This window comes from Ambystoma mexicanum, chromosome 5p (assembly GCF_040938575.1).
Source record: "Ambystoma mexicanum isolate Mex_15411 chromosome 5p, UKY_AmexF1_1, whole genome shotgun sequence".
In the NCBI taxonomy this organism is placed as follows: Eukaryota; Metazoa; Chordata; class Amphibia; order Caudata; family Ambystomatidae; genus Ambystoma; species Ambystoma mexicanum.
The window spans coordinates 659585745-659601319 of record NC_090930.1 but is presented as its reverse complement, the minus strand read 5'-3'; the positions used below and the strand labels follow the sequence as shown (position 1 = coordinate 659601319).

The window sequence follows — 15575 nt, the reverse complement described above, 5'->3', positions numbered from 1 at the left end:
TCGTAAAAAGTGTCCAGAAGCCCCACAATAAAGACACAATTGCATCTGTCGTCTTCTTTCACGTTCCTTTTGAGATAACGGTCCTTTAACCCCTCCAATTTGCATAGGTTTGGTAACATCGGCATTCTTGGGGTTAACGTGGGTCTTGACTAACACGCGAGTCTCAAACTTGGACCGATCTGCTTTTCTATTTTGAAGCCTATGGTCTAATTGGACCACTAAGTCTATATATTCCATACAGTCTTGGGGTGGATTTACAACTTGGGCTAGAACATCTTTAAGTTCCCCACGTAGACCTCGATGAAATAACGTGATTCTCTTATCCTCTGGCCACCCAGTCTCCACTATCAACCTATTGAAGGTTGCGATATAGGCTAATAGATCCTGGTTACCTTGTCGTAAGGACAGAAGTTAGTTGTCCAGGGCCTGTCCCTGAGAGTGCCGAGCAAATAATCTTTCCATGCGTGTCTGAAAACCTTGAAAGTCTCAGAGTATCGGGTCGTCTTGAGTGACCAGTGGAACCGACCAATCTGCAGCGCAGCCGCTGAGATATGATAATACGGAGGCTACTTTGGTTTGGTCATTAGGAAAGGCCCCCGGTCTGCAAAGGAAGTGTAATCGGCATTGATTCATGAATACAGCAAATCTTCTGGGGTCCCCCGCAAAACGTTCAGGTGGGGCCAATGGCATATTTGCTGGTAGATCAATTTGCACAGGGTTGCTTGAAACCATTGGGGCAGGAATACCCCCCGAACCTGGTAGAGGAGTTTGTCCAGCTTGACCTTGCAACAACTGCCTGGCAAGGTCAACAGTTTGTTCCTTAGATACAATTAGTTCCCTCCTGAGAGCGTTTGTCTCCTGACGTGCGGAATGCACTTCGGCCCGTAATTCCCCCAATAGGTGGGCCAGCTGATCGGTTTCGGAAGTCTCCATAGCGTCCGGGTGGGAAATCGTAGGAAGGCTTCGCGTTCTGTAACGCTCACCTGACTCCCACGGAGACGCTGACCAGGCCTGGGATGCTGCGGCCTCTTTTAAGGTGATGCGCAGGACTCGGAACACCGACTGGACCGGACCCCCAAACCTCACCTGTCCGATGCGTAGGAAGATCTTTCTGTAGATGGGGAAAAGGATTTTAATCACCTGCGGAGTGACGAGTCGAACCCTTGCTTTCCCCTTTTACTCTCTCTTCAAACCACCTCTGAACCTTCCCGTTAATTCTCACCTTAAGATTTGAAATGACAAGCTCTCCATCCTGCTTCTGGTGCAGGGGTGCGGTAGAATCCAGTTACTTCACTGGTTATCGGACGGGCATTCAGGTCCAGTTGCTTCACTGGTTTTTTGGATGTATAAGGCGCTTCCGTAAGTATATGACTTATCAAGTTCAAGGGTTGTTCTTCCTTCCTTTTTGGCCTTTATTTTCAATGGACTGCTTTTAGTCTTTTAGCGCAGGTGCAGAGCGAAGATTCCACGTAGAGAAGACAATTCGCTGTGGATAATTCAGGTGAGCTTATGTTGGGGTGGTTTTTCTAATGTCTGTATGTTCACCCACTAATGCGCATGTTCTTTTTTCCCCATAGGGGCCGGGGCGCGGTACTGCCAAAAGGCGTGCAAACCCGAGATGAGGAAGGATTCTCCCCCACCAATCGCCAGGTAAGCCTTCTGGCAAATCAGTTTTTTCCCAATGTTTTCTCTGGCTCACCTTTTGTTCTTCTCTTTTCCTTCCTAGGTGCTGGAATGCGGCGGAACGTGCGGATGGTCGTAGGAGTACGGAATTCCTTGTGGACAGGTGAGTTGAGCGCAGCGCTGCAACGAGCAACGCGAGGAATCCAAAAATAATGTCTTTTCCTTTAGGATCGTCGGCGTGTTGGCTCCGGATCCCATGCAATATCAGGTAATGTCCTTTATTCACCTTCTCTTCCTCTCGTCTTCCTTTTAGGTGTTCCAGAACTGAAGCCGGCGTGGCTGGAGTCAGGATGCAGGAGCAGACACGGTGAGCGTCCAGCTGCTAGGAGCAGAGCAACGCGAAGCGTGAGCTGCTGTCTGGGCGTGGCTTAAATAGCCTCCAAAGAAGTCCCAGGTATGTATCCTTCCCCAATCAGGTATGTATCCTTCCCTGATCACGCCCGAGTGGCAAAATAGTCCCACAGGTAAAGTAATTCCTTTCAGGCCTCAAAGAGGTCTGGATCTGGCAGCATGGTCTGCATCAGGTAAGTCCACCAAAAGCACTCACTTTATGAGCCTGGCGCCTATGGCGCCAGGACTGATGTCCTAAATGGGCCTGGCGCCTACGGCGCCAGGACTGTGTCCAAAGGGCCCCTATTTGGGGTTGCTGGACCTTCCCTTGGGTACCTGATGTGTGCTTCCGGGGCTGCCGGTCTTGGACTGGCTCTCCGGGAGTATGCATAATGACACCAACTAAATGGCAACATCTTTTCCTAAAGGTTTATCCAAAAGAAGGACGATTAGTGATCGAGTGGCAATTATTTGAATCATCAGGATCCAAACATGACTTCTTCAGCAAAGGTGTGACCAATCCTCTCCTTAAAAAAGATCGGAATTATCCATGGGAAAAAGGCTTATTAATCAAATCAATCAGGAGTCCCAAAGACTCTACTGCGAGTTTCATCCACAAGAAAAAGCAGGTATAGATAGCATGATCAGCATAACAAGTAGCTTTCATTGAAGTAAGTTTCCTTTCTACAGTTTCAGAAGGCACCAAGTCAAAACAATGCTAGGAAGGGCAGGTTCTTGCTTGGCAGATTAAAAGTGGATCAGATGCTTGTTTGGTCAAAAAGGATGTTTTAGGGAAATCACTCGTAGTATGGTTAAAAGCTGTTGATTGGCTGATATTTATACAGCTATTCATTATGCTAGCTTCTCCAGATTTACAGATTAAGTACATTTTCGTCATAAAATAAAATAAATAAAATGATATGCATACTACCAGTTACCCAACTTGGAAGCACTAACCAAATGTTACACATTCAAAACAGCACACCCATCTACAAGTGCATATATATATATATATATATATATATATATATATATATATATATATATATATTACACTCTCACTGGCACACACACACAAATCTTTCATAATGAGTAGTGCAAATATGCACATGTAATATCACAGTTTTGTAATAACCTTTTGTACCTTTCAAATATTTGTCAAACATCAATTGAAGACTTTTCAAACAAAAATTATTTCGACGTTCTGCTTGTTCCCAAAGTTTGTAAAGCAAGTGCAGCTTATTATTTCTATTCCAGCACACTGGCATGTATGCTCTGGTCTCCAAAGGCATGCGTCGGATCGCAGAGGGCAAAGACCCGCTGGAAGGGCAGAAGCATCGCTGTGGGATGGGAAACATGTTTGACTACCATACCACAGGCTATGCAGATCTAGATGAACTCCAGAAGAACCCGCAACCCCTCATCTTCATCATGGAGCTTCTGAAGGTAGGAGCTCGACCTTCAGTCCGAACGGGTAGTAGAGAGGGTAGCAGGGAAAGAAGAGAAGGAACAATACCAGGGGTTCGAGAATGAATAGCATTATATTTTGGCTCAGACTATGGCCAAAACCTAAAAAGGGTGGGATCCCCACATATATGAAACATGTCCAGGCATGGTGTTTGCTTATGTATCCTTTAGTAAGAAGAGCCAACAGACAGTATAGGAGATATAAATGTACTTGTCAAAATATGTAGCCTCTTTCTAAAATCGGTGTTTTGAAATATTTCCTACAATAATTTCATTTTTATTCCGAAATTGCAGGACGTGTTAAATGTCCACAAGACCAGTTTGTGTTCCTACAATTGTCATTTTAATAAAATGCAAATGGGTTTAAAGCTTCTCCAGTGGCTTAACACAAATGGGCAGTGATTTAAGTGCGTTTTACCTAATGTGGCTTACCTGGAAAAAGTAATTGACTTTTATCTCATTAGGGATCCAGAGAATACTTGGGCCATAGAGACCTCAAATACTGCTGAATCCTTATTAGTCACTCCACACTATCATCTATAACCCATGAAGATGGAGCAGGAAGTCTACTATCACTTACTACATCACCCACAACATGTTGCAAATTTGCTGGCAGCCAGTTTGACAGTGGAGGCATCATTGGGTTCTCCATATCAAGATTGAGCTCCCCTTGTTCCCCTAGCTGTCAGGCAGCTGTCATTAGGCAACCATGCCCACTCGCCTGCACTCCATTGTGACTCCTGATTGCTTGTGATCCTCATGTGGTGTCCGTGCCCCAGCCAACAATTGCTACTGAAGCACGTTAATTTAACAACACTCGCACCAAGCGGAGAGATGAGCCCCCGCACCACCACCAGATCCTCAGAGTGTTCTGAAAGGGAATCAGGCATCTTTACACCTCTCTGGCCACTGGTTGCTCACAATACCCATGTCACATCCCTTTTCCTTTCTTTTACCATCCCACATGTCCTCCGTGCCAGGCATCCTTAGATTATAGCGTATAGGACAGGAGTCTTCCCCCTTTGGACTTCTAAAAAACAAGCGGCTTAGAAATCCTGTTCTGACTACTAAACCCTGTCCCTAGCCTGACAGAGTAAGCACCACCTGCAGGGCTCCATCCGATTCACCACCCTCCACACAACTTAGCCTATCGCCACAGCACCCTGATTCTTACTAGTTCTTTCCATTGAGCTTTATTCTCTCACCTGGGGCCTCTGCTTACCCTCTCAAATTATACCACAGTTTCACCTTTGCCCCTCACTTGGGGCTCCCTCTCCCACTATCTGTTCTCCATTCAACTACTGAGCACCCTGGTCCTCGCCCTCACCCCCACCCCCACCATAGCCTCTTCTACTCCATTCACCTCGCTACTGTCATTACCACCCCTCTCTCTCACCACCCACCTGCTCTCCTACTGACCATACCCTGGGCCACCAAATGCACAATCCCTTTATGCTAAAAACTCCTTCCTAACCAACCTCTGTGACTGTATCACTCCAAGCTATCAGTGATGGCTGTCACTGAAACATGGCTCCCTACACTCACAACACTAACACTCTAGCTTTCCTTCATGCATTGGTACTTTCCCCCTGAATGTTAAAAACATGGTCATGTAGGTATAATGATCAGTGAAGACATAACATCAGCTTCTCCTCCACATCTGAATCCTTTCCTTCCTCCTATGAATACCTCTCTACTCAACTTCTTGTTCCCACCCTGCACTCTTCTCCTCTTCTACATCTACCTGGCACTCTCCATCTTTTTCTCTGACCTCGACTTATTACTAGAAACCCTCCCAGCGGAGGTCCCTGCCATTATCATGGGTAATCTCAACCTGACACATGTGTCGATGTCACATCAACCACTACTGAACGCCACTCTTTTTGACAACTAACCTCACACCCTCCCTGTTAACACTCACTGTAACGACCTTGGCCTCATCTTCATTTCATTCTCTCTGCTTTGTTGTTTCCCACTCCGAGCACTCGTTGACCCTGTTCACCATCTCTGTCCCCACCACCTACTTCACGCTTTACCGTCACCAAACGCAAATTTAAACCTGACTGAAGGATGGTTTGTGACATTTGAGGAATGTGCAAACAAGTTGGAACAAAATCCCATAAAACTATTACAATACTACCTAGCGTATGAGGTCTGCGGTTTGCTGCCTATGGCCATAATTTCCGCAGGAACCGGAGACCCATGAAAGTATTGAAGCAATAGTGTCTGGAGGGAACACCAGACGTATGCTTTCTAAGCTCTATAATCTCTTCCAGACTAGTCAAACCTCCAAAAATGGGGCGCGCTTGAAATGGGAGCGAGACCTAGGAATTAAGTTCTTGGATATGCAGTGGCAGAGATGCTGCCTCTTAACCAGAGAGGTGTCTATGAATACTGGATAATGGTTCATGCAATTTAGGGTGCTAAAACAACAGTATACTCTGGCTAAACTTGTTAAACTTACCCAGGGGTTAGTGATGCCTGTGTGAAATGTGGGATAGCGCTGGCAAATTCAATTAATACTGCGCCGCAAATTGCTGATTCTGGCAAAGTGTGACAGGGATGTTAAGTGATATTGCGGATGTTCCTCCTACAATGTCGCCAATTAAATACCTATTAGGGGATATCTGTAAATTGTAGATAGTCACCTGTAGATTTTTTAACATTGCCTGTATGGTGGCCAAAAAGTGTATCCTATGCTACTAGAAATCGAAACCAGTCCCAACTTGCATCGCATGACTGAGAGACCTGGTCTACACCAATGAGAAAGAGGAGACTTATGCAGCCACGGTAACTCCGACTTGAAGGCCAGAGGACATTTGGTCATCATTGCGGGTATATTTATCGCAGTTAGAACAGAGTGATGATAATAATCAACAGAATTCACAGGGCTGGGATTAATGGACTAATATGCGGGGGTGGTGAGGATGCAGAGATGTACAACTATGTGATGATTTAAGCCTGCACCTAGTATGCCATGTCATTATCATGCATGCCTTGCATATGTCGAGTATATGATAAAGTAAAAAAAATAATAATAATGTAAACCTGACTAAATGGCCCCATTAGCTCAAACATGTCAGCTCCCTCCAAATGCTCTCCACTACGCTTGCACACTCCATCAAACTCACATTCACTGAGTTGAATACCACACTGGCAACACCATTTAACCTGCACGGTTCTGCTCATTCCTTCGCCCCCTTCCACACCAGCCATAGATCCTCCCACCACAACGAGGAGCAGTCATTATAAAACCGCTCTACTATACTGTTTATCCGCGTTTTAAATTAGATTTTATTGAACGCTGTTAAAGCTAATGTGATTTGGGTGATTGTGAAATCTATTGCTGCTTTCTGGCGAACGTGTGGTTCTGATCTTTTGGGACAGCGCACTCACGGGCAGTCCTCTTTCTTTGTTGCGAGGGGCGGGCTTTGCCTTTCCTCCCACGTTACTTTGGCATTTAAGTGCCGTATTGCTTGCCCGCGCCAGTGAGAGGTGAGGCTGCACTGTAGGAGCAGTCATTATAAAGCCGATCTACTATACTGTTTTATCTCTATTTTAACATACCTCTCAACCTTTTTTGATACCAAGGCGGGTGAAAACCCAGAAAGGCCATAAACATAAAAGTAGGACTGCCGTAAAAACATGAAACGGCAGTCCTACTTCTATGTCGCTGACCTTTTACGGGAGGGTGGTGGGGAGGAATGCTCCCAGGCACAATCCTCTCATTGGAGGAGAGCGCCAGGGAGGGAAAGGGGGAGGAAATGGGGGCGTGAAAAGCATGACACTTGCTTTTCACGCCTCCATTCGCGCAGGAAGAGTCGCGCCGGGACCCGATTTCGGGATCTCGAAATCGGGTCCCGGCAAAAATATGAATCGTAGCTCCCACCTTTGCCAAGGCGGGTGAAACAGATGATCTGGCGGGTGGGCCGGTGTGTAGATGCTTTGGCGGGTGACACCCGCCAAAAGTGGGTGAGTTGAGAGCTATGTTTTAAATTAGATTTTATTGAACGCTGTTAAAGCTAATGTGAATTGGGTGATTGTGAAATCTAGTGCTTATGGTTGGTCTGATGATGTTGTTAAATCTATACCATAATGCGAGCAACAAATGCCTCTGGTGGATGTTGTAAATGAGACGCTCTATGCTACTGTTGAACACTCGATCCCTACCGGCGCATGCAGCAGAAATAAATTTTATGTTATCCGATCGCCGCCCGGCTTTGTTGTTTCTTACTGAAACTTGGCTTCAGAAAAGCTCGGCCCGGCCCTTGCTCGGGCTATTCCTGATAGCTATAAAGTTGTTTGTCTGGATCGGCCTGCCCCTCAACATGGGGGTGGGTTAGCTGCCATTTTTAAAACAGAATTGGCGCTGACTCAGGTTTGCTGCCCTCACTCCCTGTCTGTGGAGACTCTGCTGGTGAGGTGTGGGATTTCGCCTACTTCATTCTGGTAATTTTTTCATAATATATCACCCCCAGGGACTAGCACTATTCTACTTGAAGCCTTAACATATCTGATAACAGAGCTTCTTGTTAAATATACACATTTGATTGTATTAGGCGACCTGAATCTGAAATTTAATCTGCCTAGGGTTTCTGCTTCTGATATATTATTTGACTGGCTTGTCCGATCTTGAACTCTATCAACATGTTATGGGGCCCACCCACAAAATGGGCAACACTCTTGATCTAGTACTGGCCAATAAAGGTCTACTTAAATGTGTGTCTGCAGAGCCCGTATTATGGACAGATCACCATTTGGTGACCTGTTCGCTTCTACGGGTACATGGACAGTCAAAGATCAGGCAGACTAAAGTCTGGCAACGTGCCTAGCACTCGGTGAACTTAGCAGACCTTACATCTCTTGTTAAAGCAAAATGTGAGGCAGCTATAGTTCCATCCCTGTTGCGCTTCACGCAGCAGCTGATGAATTAGCTCCACTTCGGTTCACTCAACCCGTAGGCTTCCCTCGGAGCCCTGGTTTTCAGAGCATCTGAAGCTAGCCCGCCTGAAACTCAGGCAGGCGGAACGGAAGTGGTGCCTAAACTATGACCCGGTTCAAAAAATCCAGTATGAAGTCTGTTCTGTGGCCTATGCAACTGCAATTTCAGCGAAAAAAAATTGAAACTGCAATATGTCAACCTAAGACACTATTTTCAGTGGTTAAATCTCTCTCCTCGTTGAAAAATTGCACACCCTGTGTTGAACCAACTCAAATGTTATATGATTCTCTTTCTGAGTTTTTCATCAGGAAGATTGAGATTATTTGCGCTGATATATTAGCCAGCTCTGTACCTATTTTTGGTAATGTTCATTCTGATCTGGCTATGGACACTGCTCAGTCAGGTTGGTCTTCTTTTCCTCTTTTTTCTGACAAGTCAGTGTTGAATGCTATCGAGCGAATTAAATCTAGTGCTCCTTCTGATGTGGTGCAACTGAGAGTTTTGAAGGAAATCTCGCCCGATCTGTTGGGGTTAAATACGGAAGCCGTTAATGCCTCCTGTCAATCGGGCTATATCCCACCTAAGTTTAAGGCTGCTACGGTAGTTCCCATTTAAAAAAAACCTTCATTAGACCCCTCTTCTCCATCTAATTTCCTTCCCACTTCTCTTCTTCCTGCTCTTATGAAGCTCTTGGAATCACTGGTGTCTCCTCTTCTGTCTTCTTTTCTTGAGTCTTCTGATCGCCTTGACCCAGCTCAGTCCGGCTTTCTGCCTGGCAGCGGCACTTAGAGTGTCCTGTTTCTGTCCAAGATGACTTGGCCAGGCTGGTGGATGCGGGGGGAGTCGGAGCCCTGATATTATTAGATCTTTCAGCGGCTTTTGACACAGTGGACCATTCTACCCTGCTCACCAGCCTGGCCCAGGTTGGTATATCTGGTCAGGTACTAGCCTGGTTTTAATCTTTCCTGGCTGACAGATCTCAACCCCTTTTGTTATCTCCTTTTTCCTCTTCCTCCTGTCATCTTAGTTGTGGTGTCCCTCAGGGTTCCGCTCTGTCCCCCATCCTCTTCAACATTTACATCTGGGCCTTGTAGTGTCGCATCCTCTCCCTCGGCATCAGGTGCTATTCTTATGCCGACGACACCCAGATTCTGATCCGTTTAGTTCATGACCAGGCTGAGGTGTCGTCGGGTCTACATCGGTGCCTGACGGCCATGGGGGGGAGGGGTGAATGGGCCTCAACTGGCTAAAGTTGAATGGGGGCAAAACAGAGGTCTTGGTGGTGGGTTCCCCACCAGATCCCTCACTTTGGATTGCTTCTTTTTGCCCCGCCTCCCTGGGTTCTCTCCCAGTTCCCACGACAAAGGTTAAAAACTATGGGGTGTTTATGACTGCCACATTGTCTATGGACGCCCAGGTATCTGCGGTATGCCAGACCAGGTTTTTCCATCTTAAAATCCTAAAAAAGGTGCTTAATTTTTTAATACCATCGGCCTTGCGCCCACCGGTTGTAGCCGCGATGGTGCTAAGCCAGGTAGATTACTGTAACTCTCTGGGCCTGATTTGCCGGCTTCAACGTCGGCAGAACTTCGCAGCATGTGTAGCCACTGGCTCTCCTTATGGGGCCCATATTTCCCCTGTGCTGTGCCAGTTACATTGGCTCCCGGTTGCCCAGTGCATTGAATTCAAGGCGCTATGCACTTTGCACTGGGCCCACATGATCAGGGGGCTGAGTATTTGCGTGTAAAATTTATACGCTATGTTCCAAAGCGCACTCTGCAATAAGCGACTGCTGATTTGCTATGTATTCCTTCCTTCTGCCGTGCCCGGATCAGGGGACGCGCTTTTTCCATCGCTGAAGCCCAGTTGTGGAATAAACTGCCCATGAGAATAAAATAAATTCCAATCATCTGGCCTTCAGAAAAGTTCTTAAAACCCACTTATTCTGATTATAGCTGTTGATGGCTCTGTGTGTCTCCTACTATGATTACCTCCCCTCTCTTCAGCGCCATGATGCCTTCGGGGGGCCGTGCGCTTTACAAGAATTAAAATCAATCAACCAATCACAACCTTGGAGCTCACTTGCCATCCAACAGCGAATGTAAGGAAGGCAGTCACCCATTTCACTCACTGGCAGCGGTTGATCGAATTTATCAAGACCTTCCGTCAAGTCAAGGCTTTTGGCCCAGAGCAGCTAGCCTCCTTTCAAGTCCTCACACCGCGCATGAAGGAGGTACCGCTGTGACTTTCTGCAGTAGCAGGGAGTTGCCCCTTTGGGATTCTATGTCAAGACAGGAGGCGAGCATTATCCTATACTTTCTTTATTACTGCATCTCACATCACTTTAATACTTTGAACATTTAAACAGAGTATTTTCTGTTTTACACGCATATCTCTGAGGAAAAGGGAAATCCAATAGAGTTCAAGGGGCAAACATTTCCAACTGGCACTACAAGCCCCAAGAGCCTCTTGTCTCTGGTAGTCGAGGCTCTTGGGGATACTCCTGCGTCTCTCCTCCGGGTGCCCCACTCCCACTCCCCAGGGACCCCTCATCCAGGTGATCATCCCACTCTGGTCCACCCCTGGGTCTATCTATGTGTATGTATTTTTCTATAGGGCCACTAACCCATAGGCCACAGGGCGCTTATCCAATAGCGATGGCCGTGCCCCGGCCACCTCGATGACAGATCCCAAGGGACTGGTTGGTGAGACACCCTTTGGTTTCTCACACTAAACACTGCAGAGCTCATTTTCATCAGGGGTATAATGTTAATGGAATGTGTGAAGCCTTTCTTAAGGCTTTTACACCTTCCATTAATGTCATGCCCCAATTTTGTCCATTTGTATGGTGGAGAGGAGGGGCAGAATGGAACTCGTCTTTCCTCTGCCTTCCTTCTTCTCTGCTATACAGCAGGCACAAATGCTGGGGATCCCTATGTATCCCTCTGGCTTTATACACCAGCATAAAGCAGGCGAACTCTGTAGGGATCCATTGTAAATGCTGCATCCCATGCATGCCTGGCAAGCAGAATTTAGTTGTAAACAGTGCCGAGCATGCAAGCATGGTAGGCAGCATATACAAATTTGCACAGCAGATTGCAAATGTGAAGGTCTAAAGGGGGCATGCAAGCATGCATGCTGCCTTTTGCCCTGCACATTGGTACTCTGCCGTGCAAATCGGCGGTGGACCTGTGCACGCCAAAGTGCATGCATGCAGGTGCCCGGCGCTGAATTATGTGGAGACTCTAAAATGTTACATTCTTGGAAGCTATCCATGAACCTTGATTGCATACTTACCCTTGTAGGTTTGCTTCATGTCCTCTTCCCTCTCTGTCAATGACCATGCCTCTTATTTCTCAAAGATCACGAAAATACAGGATACACTGCTATCCCTAACCCTTCCATCCTTCTCCCCTGTCCTACACTCTCTCCTCTTTATCACACTTCATTCCCACCTGCCCTTCTCAGCTAATGCCCCTCGTCCGCTCAGGCTGCTCTTTCTACGCTGCCATTGACCTCTTTGCACCTCAAACAATAGCACCTGTTACTTGCCCTCCCATCTCCTCGCTCTTCAATCTCTCCCAATCCACTGGCATCTTCCCCGCTTGCTACAAGATGCCTATGGTCATACCAATCTTAAATAAACCTACTGCTCACCCTAAGAATCACTATTCTATTAACTTATTTCTCTTCTTTTCCCCCATTTCAAAATCATTGAGCAGGTAATTTAGCAAAATGTAATGATTCTATTATGCTACTTCGATAGTCATTCCCGGTAACCTGCACTCATCATTCTATCATTTGATGGATCATATTGAGGATCAATTATAATCTCCTCTCATTAAGGAGCTCTACAATTAGCTTTTCCGACCAGCGCATTCTGTTTTGAGTTTGGGGATCGTTTTGCATTCCTGGCGAGTCAATGTCTTGGCTATCCGAGTAAAAGTATGGGATGCTTGGTTTTAAGTTAGAAGGCACTGTGAGTATTCAGTTTGCGCCATTGGATCAGCTATAGATTTGTAACTCATACTTACGCGGTATCGACACAAACAAGGGACCATAGTCCTTATATAAATCCTCACTCAAGATAGCGGCCGCCTATCCTTGAGGAAAAGAGGGTGAAAACAACCGGCGACAGCGAGGACCCGCAAAGGACTCGCCCAATTGGGATACCAACTACAGGTTAAGCCTTTTTCTTTACTCTATAGACCGGGGTTACTCTTGTTCCCCCGTTGAGTAGAACTAGAATAAGATTAAGTATTCGCGACAAACGCGGATAAATTACTAATGAAATGGATTCTGTTTACATAAACATCCCCATTTCTATTCCGGCAGGTATTTAAAAGACGCTTTACTACACGGAAGCCTATTGCAGTCAACGTAGTTCTACTTCAGTCTTCATTAAAGAATACGGCGACTTATTATAACGAGCCACGGTAAGATTGCAAGCCCACAGGCGGTTAGCTTACCAGTTAACTTAATCATTCGTAACAGCTTAACCTCTTAAGACCCTAATGAGGAATTCCATCTGTTTTTTCTAACAGCTCATTTCTGCCGAACGAAAATTATTCTGATGGCTGCAGAATGAGCCTCCCCAATTGACCTCATTGCAAGGACCATTTAGCCACTATCACCCTAAACCCACAGGTAAATACTGTGGGGGACAGTTTCTAACTAATGCAAAACTATTCTTAATGCCTTCTGGGTGACTCCTTCACTCTGTTCCTTTTTATACAGCCTTTTTTTGCAGGGTGTTTATCCCTTATTAAGGGTCTCTTCACCTACAGAAGCCTTAAATATGCCTTAATAAAGCCAGCTTCTGCATTAACTCCACAGAGGGGACAAGGTAATTTATATCCTTTGCCTTCTCATGAGATTTTTCTCTAAATTGAGATAATAGCACTAATAGCTTCTCCTTTTTCTATTGTGTTTTACCAACAGTTACAACCATTTGAAAACACGTCAGATTTGTCGTGTACACTTTCCACATCCAGCCAGAAGATTCTTCGGCTCAACAAATTCAAAGTTTAGATTGTGGTTTTTTTTAATCATAGTGACTATAGTCCTGATGAAAGTTCTGTATTAATTGACATCGAACAGAAACATGTCGAGACTACACAATGGTTAAATTTTTTTACCATAGTAATACGAGAAATGTCGAGACAAGGACAATACTAGAGAACTAAACGTTAGATACTCTGCATTACTATTGATCAGATTAACATTGATGTTGATCCTACCCATTAGGGTACGATATTGTCACTGTTTTAGAGTTTTTTATCAAGTGATTTACAACGAACTTGTAAAAATCCTTTTATGTCTTTATTAAAATATTAAATGTGTTGTAAATAGCAGTTGATGTTTAATGCTTATAACTGTTGTGTTATCCAAAGCTATCTATCTCTTGTTTAATCAGTAGTACAGTTACAACAGTTAAAGTAGTTGAATGGTAACCGACTCCTTCAAAAGACTTTGATGCTCACCATCTCTTTCATGTATTTACAGATTTGGGGAATATGATACTGCTGCAAAGAGAGCTAGGAGAGCTTTATAGTGACCCTAGTATAGCTAGCTATCTTCTCCCTCTTCAAGAGAGATGAAAGGTCACAAAAAAATGTACAATCTACGCAGCAAACAGGCGACAACTTTAGACTCGGGTAACGCTTAAAAGGAAAAATGGGGCGTACTTCTCAATCCAAAATCAGTGTTTTCCCTCTGAAATCATATAACCTTGTGACAGCAGGTGACTGCCCAGAAAGTGAAGGTTTTATCGAGGGTCCTTCCCTATTTCAAGGTGGCACGATGATGCATTCTAACACCACAGGCAGACAATTAATTAGAACCACACAGCAATCCATGCACAATACCTCTCTAATAGAAGCTTGTCTGAGTTTTGAAAAGGAAATAGTCACATCGCAGAGTTTGTTAAAAAACCTAAGTGCTTTGCTGAGCTTATTTATTCCTTCAGGGAGAGTGTCTATCCCAGTTGACACCTTTGCTGATTCTAAACTCACAGAAACTGATGAGCTTCCCACCTAGTATGTCTACAACACCAACAAAGAACGCTGTGGCAGCCAAATCCCAATTTGGGTGCGAACAGGAGAGTTATTTTAGAGGATCAGGTATTACCTCAAGCTATCCGGAGTTATCAGACCACTCAACCCTAGGAGCTAGTTCGATTGCCGCTTCAAACTTTGTCCTACAATTGCAACTGTGCCTGTATGATAATATAAGGGGCGAAGTCAAAATATAAGATATAATTGAGGTACAATCTAGAAACCATGTGGAAAGTCCAAATAAAGTCTCCTTTAATAACACCTCATCCTTAGTCTCTGCAGTAATTCAAAAGAAAGGTGAAATCAGAGTCTTCTTTCAACAAGAGGGTCACGCTAAGGCCAGTATTCCGAAGGTTCCTCACTGTGTCACGTCATATAATGAATTTGTAGTGCCTGAAAGACAGGGTGTAACTACAGAAGTACCTCAGAGCTTGGACATGAACCATTGACCAACTACCAGTTGCCAACATGTCACAAACACTACATATCGCCTCCTCTAAAAATTATGATTTTAACTTGTAACCAGCTAGCCCCCGGAGTTCTGAACGCGGCAAAACCTGATGAGCCCAATTCTGTTTCCAGATTGAACTTTGACATAAGAGACAATAATAACTTATTTTGCCTTAAGCTAGAGGCTATTTTTGAGGAGGGCCGTGAAGTTTATGAATAAAAATGCACTAAACAAGGTGTCGGTTCAAGAGGACTTTTTGCAATGGGGCTATGACTTATCAAGTTTAACTTCAAGTAGCATGAAGTCTAAATCTACTTTCCTGGACTCATATAGTGTCCAAAGTAAGAACCCCGAGTGAGCGTTGGAAAATGAAAGATGCCAAGTAGATATGGGGGAAATCGTCAAGTGTATGGTAATCCATGCAGTCTTGCGTGGGAAACTGACTGGTCGTGGCTTGCCTCGACCCTACCGTGCACCCAGTCTACTGCAGACACAAAAATCATAACCTGAGTTCAATTGGAACTCAAGGGGTTTAACAGTTTTCTAAATGACAAACCCCATGAGATGTGGGGAAACTATGATGTGATTTTTTTTTGCAGGAGTCTTGGATACTGGGTCCATTAATTGTTGATGGTTATGATGTGCT

General features: G+C 45.1%; 1 protein-coding gene across 1 annotated transcript in view; it reads left to right on the top strand.

Annotated features, from left to right (window-relative positions):
* The window catches only part of LOC138481110 (aryl-hydrocarbon-interacting protein-like 1), a 199335-nt gene that overhangs the window by 87158 nt on the left and 96602 nt on the right, over positions 1-15575 (top strand). The window contains exon 3 of the mRNA XM_069613025.1: positions 3271-3459. Coding sequence (XP_069469126.1) covers positions 3271-3459 — 189 coding nt within the window. The remainder of the gene's footprint in view (positions 1-3270; positions 3460-15575) is intronic.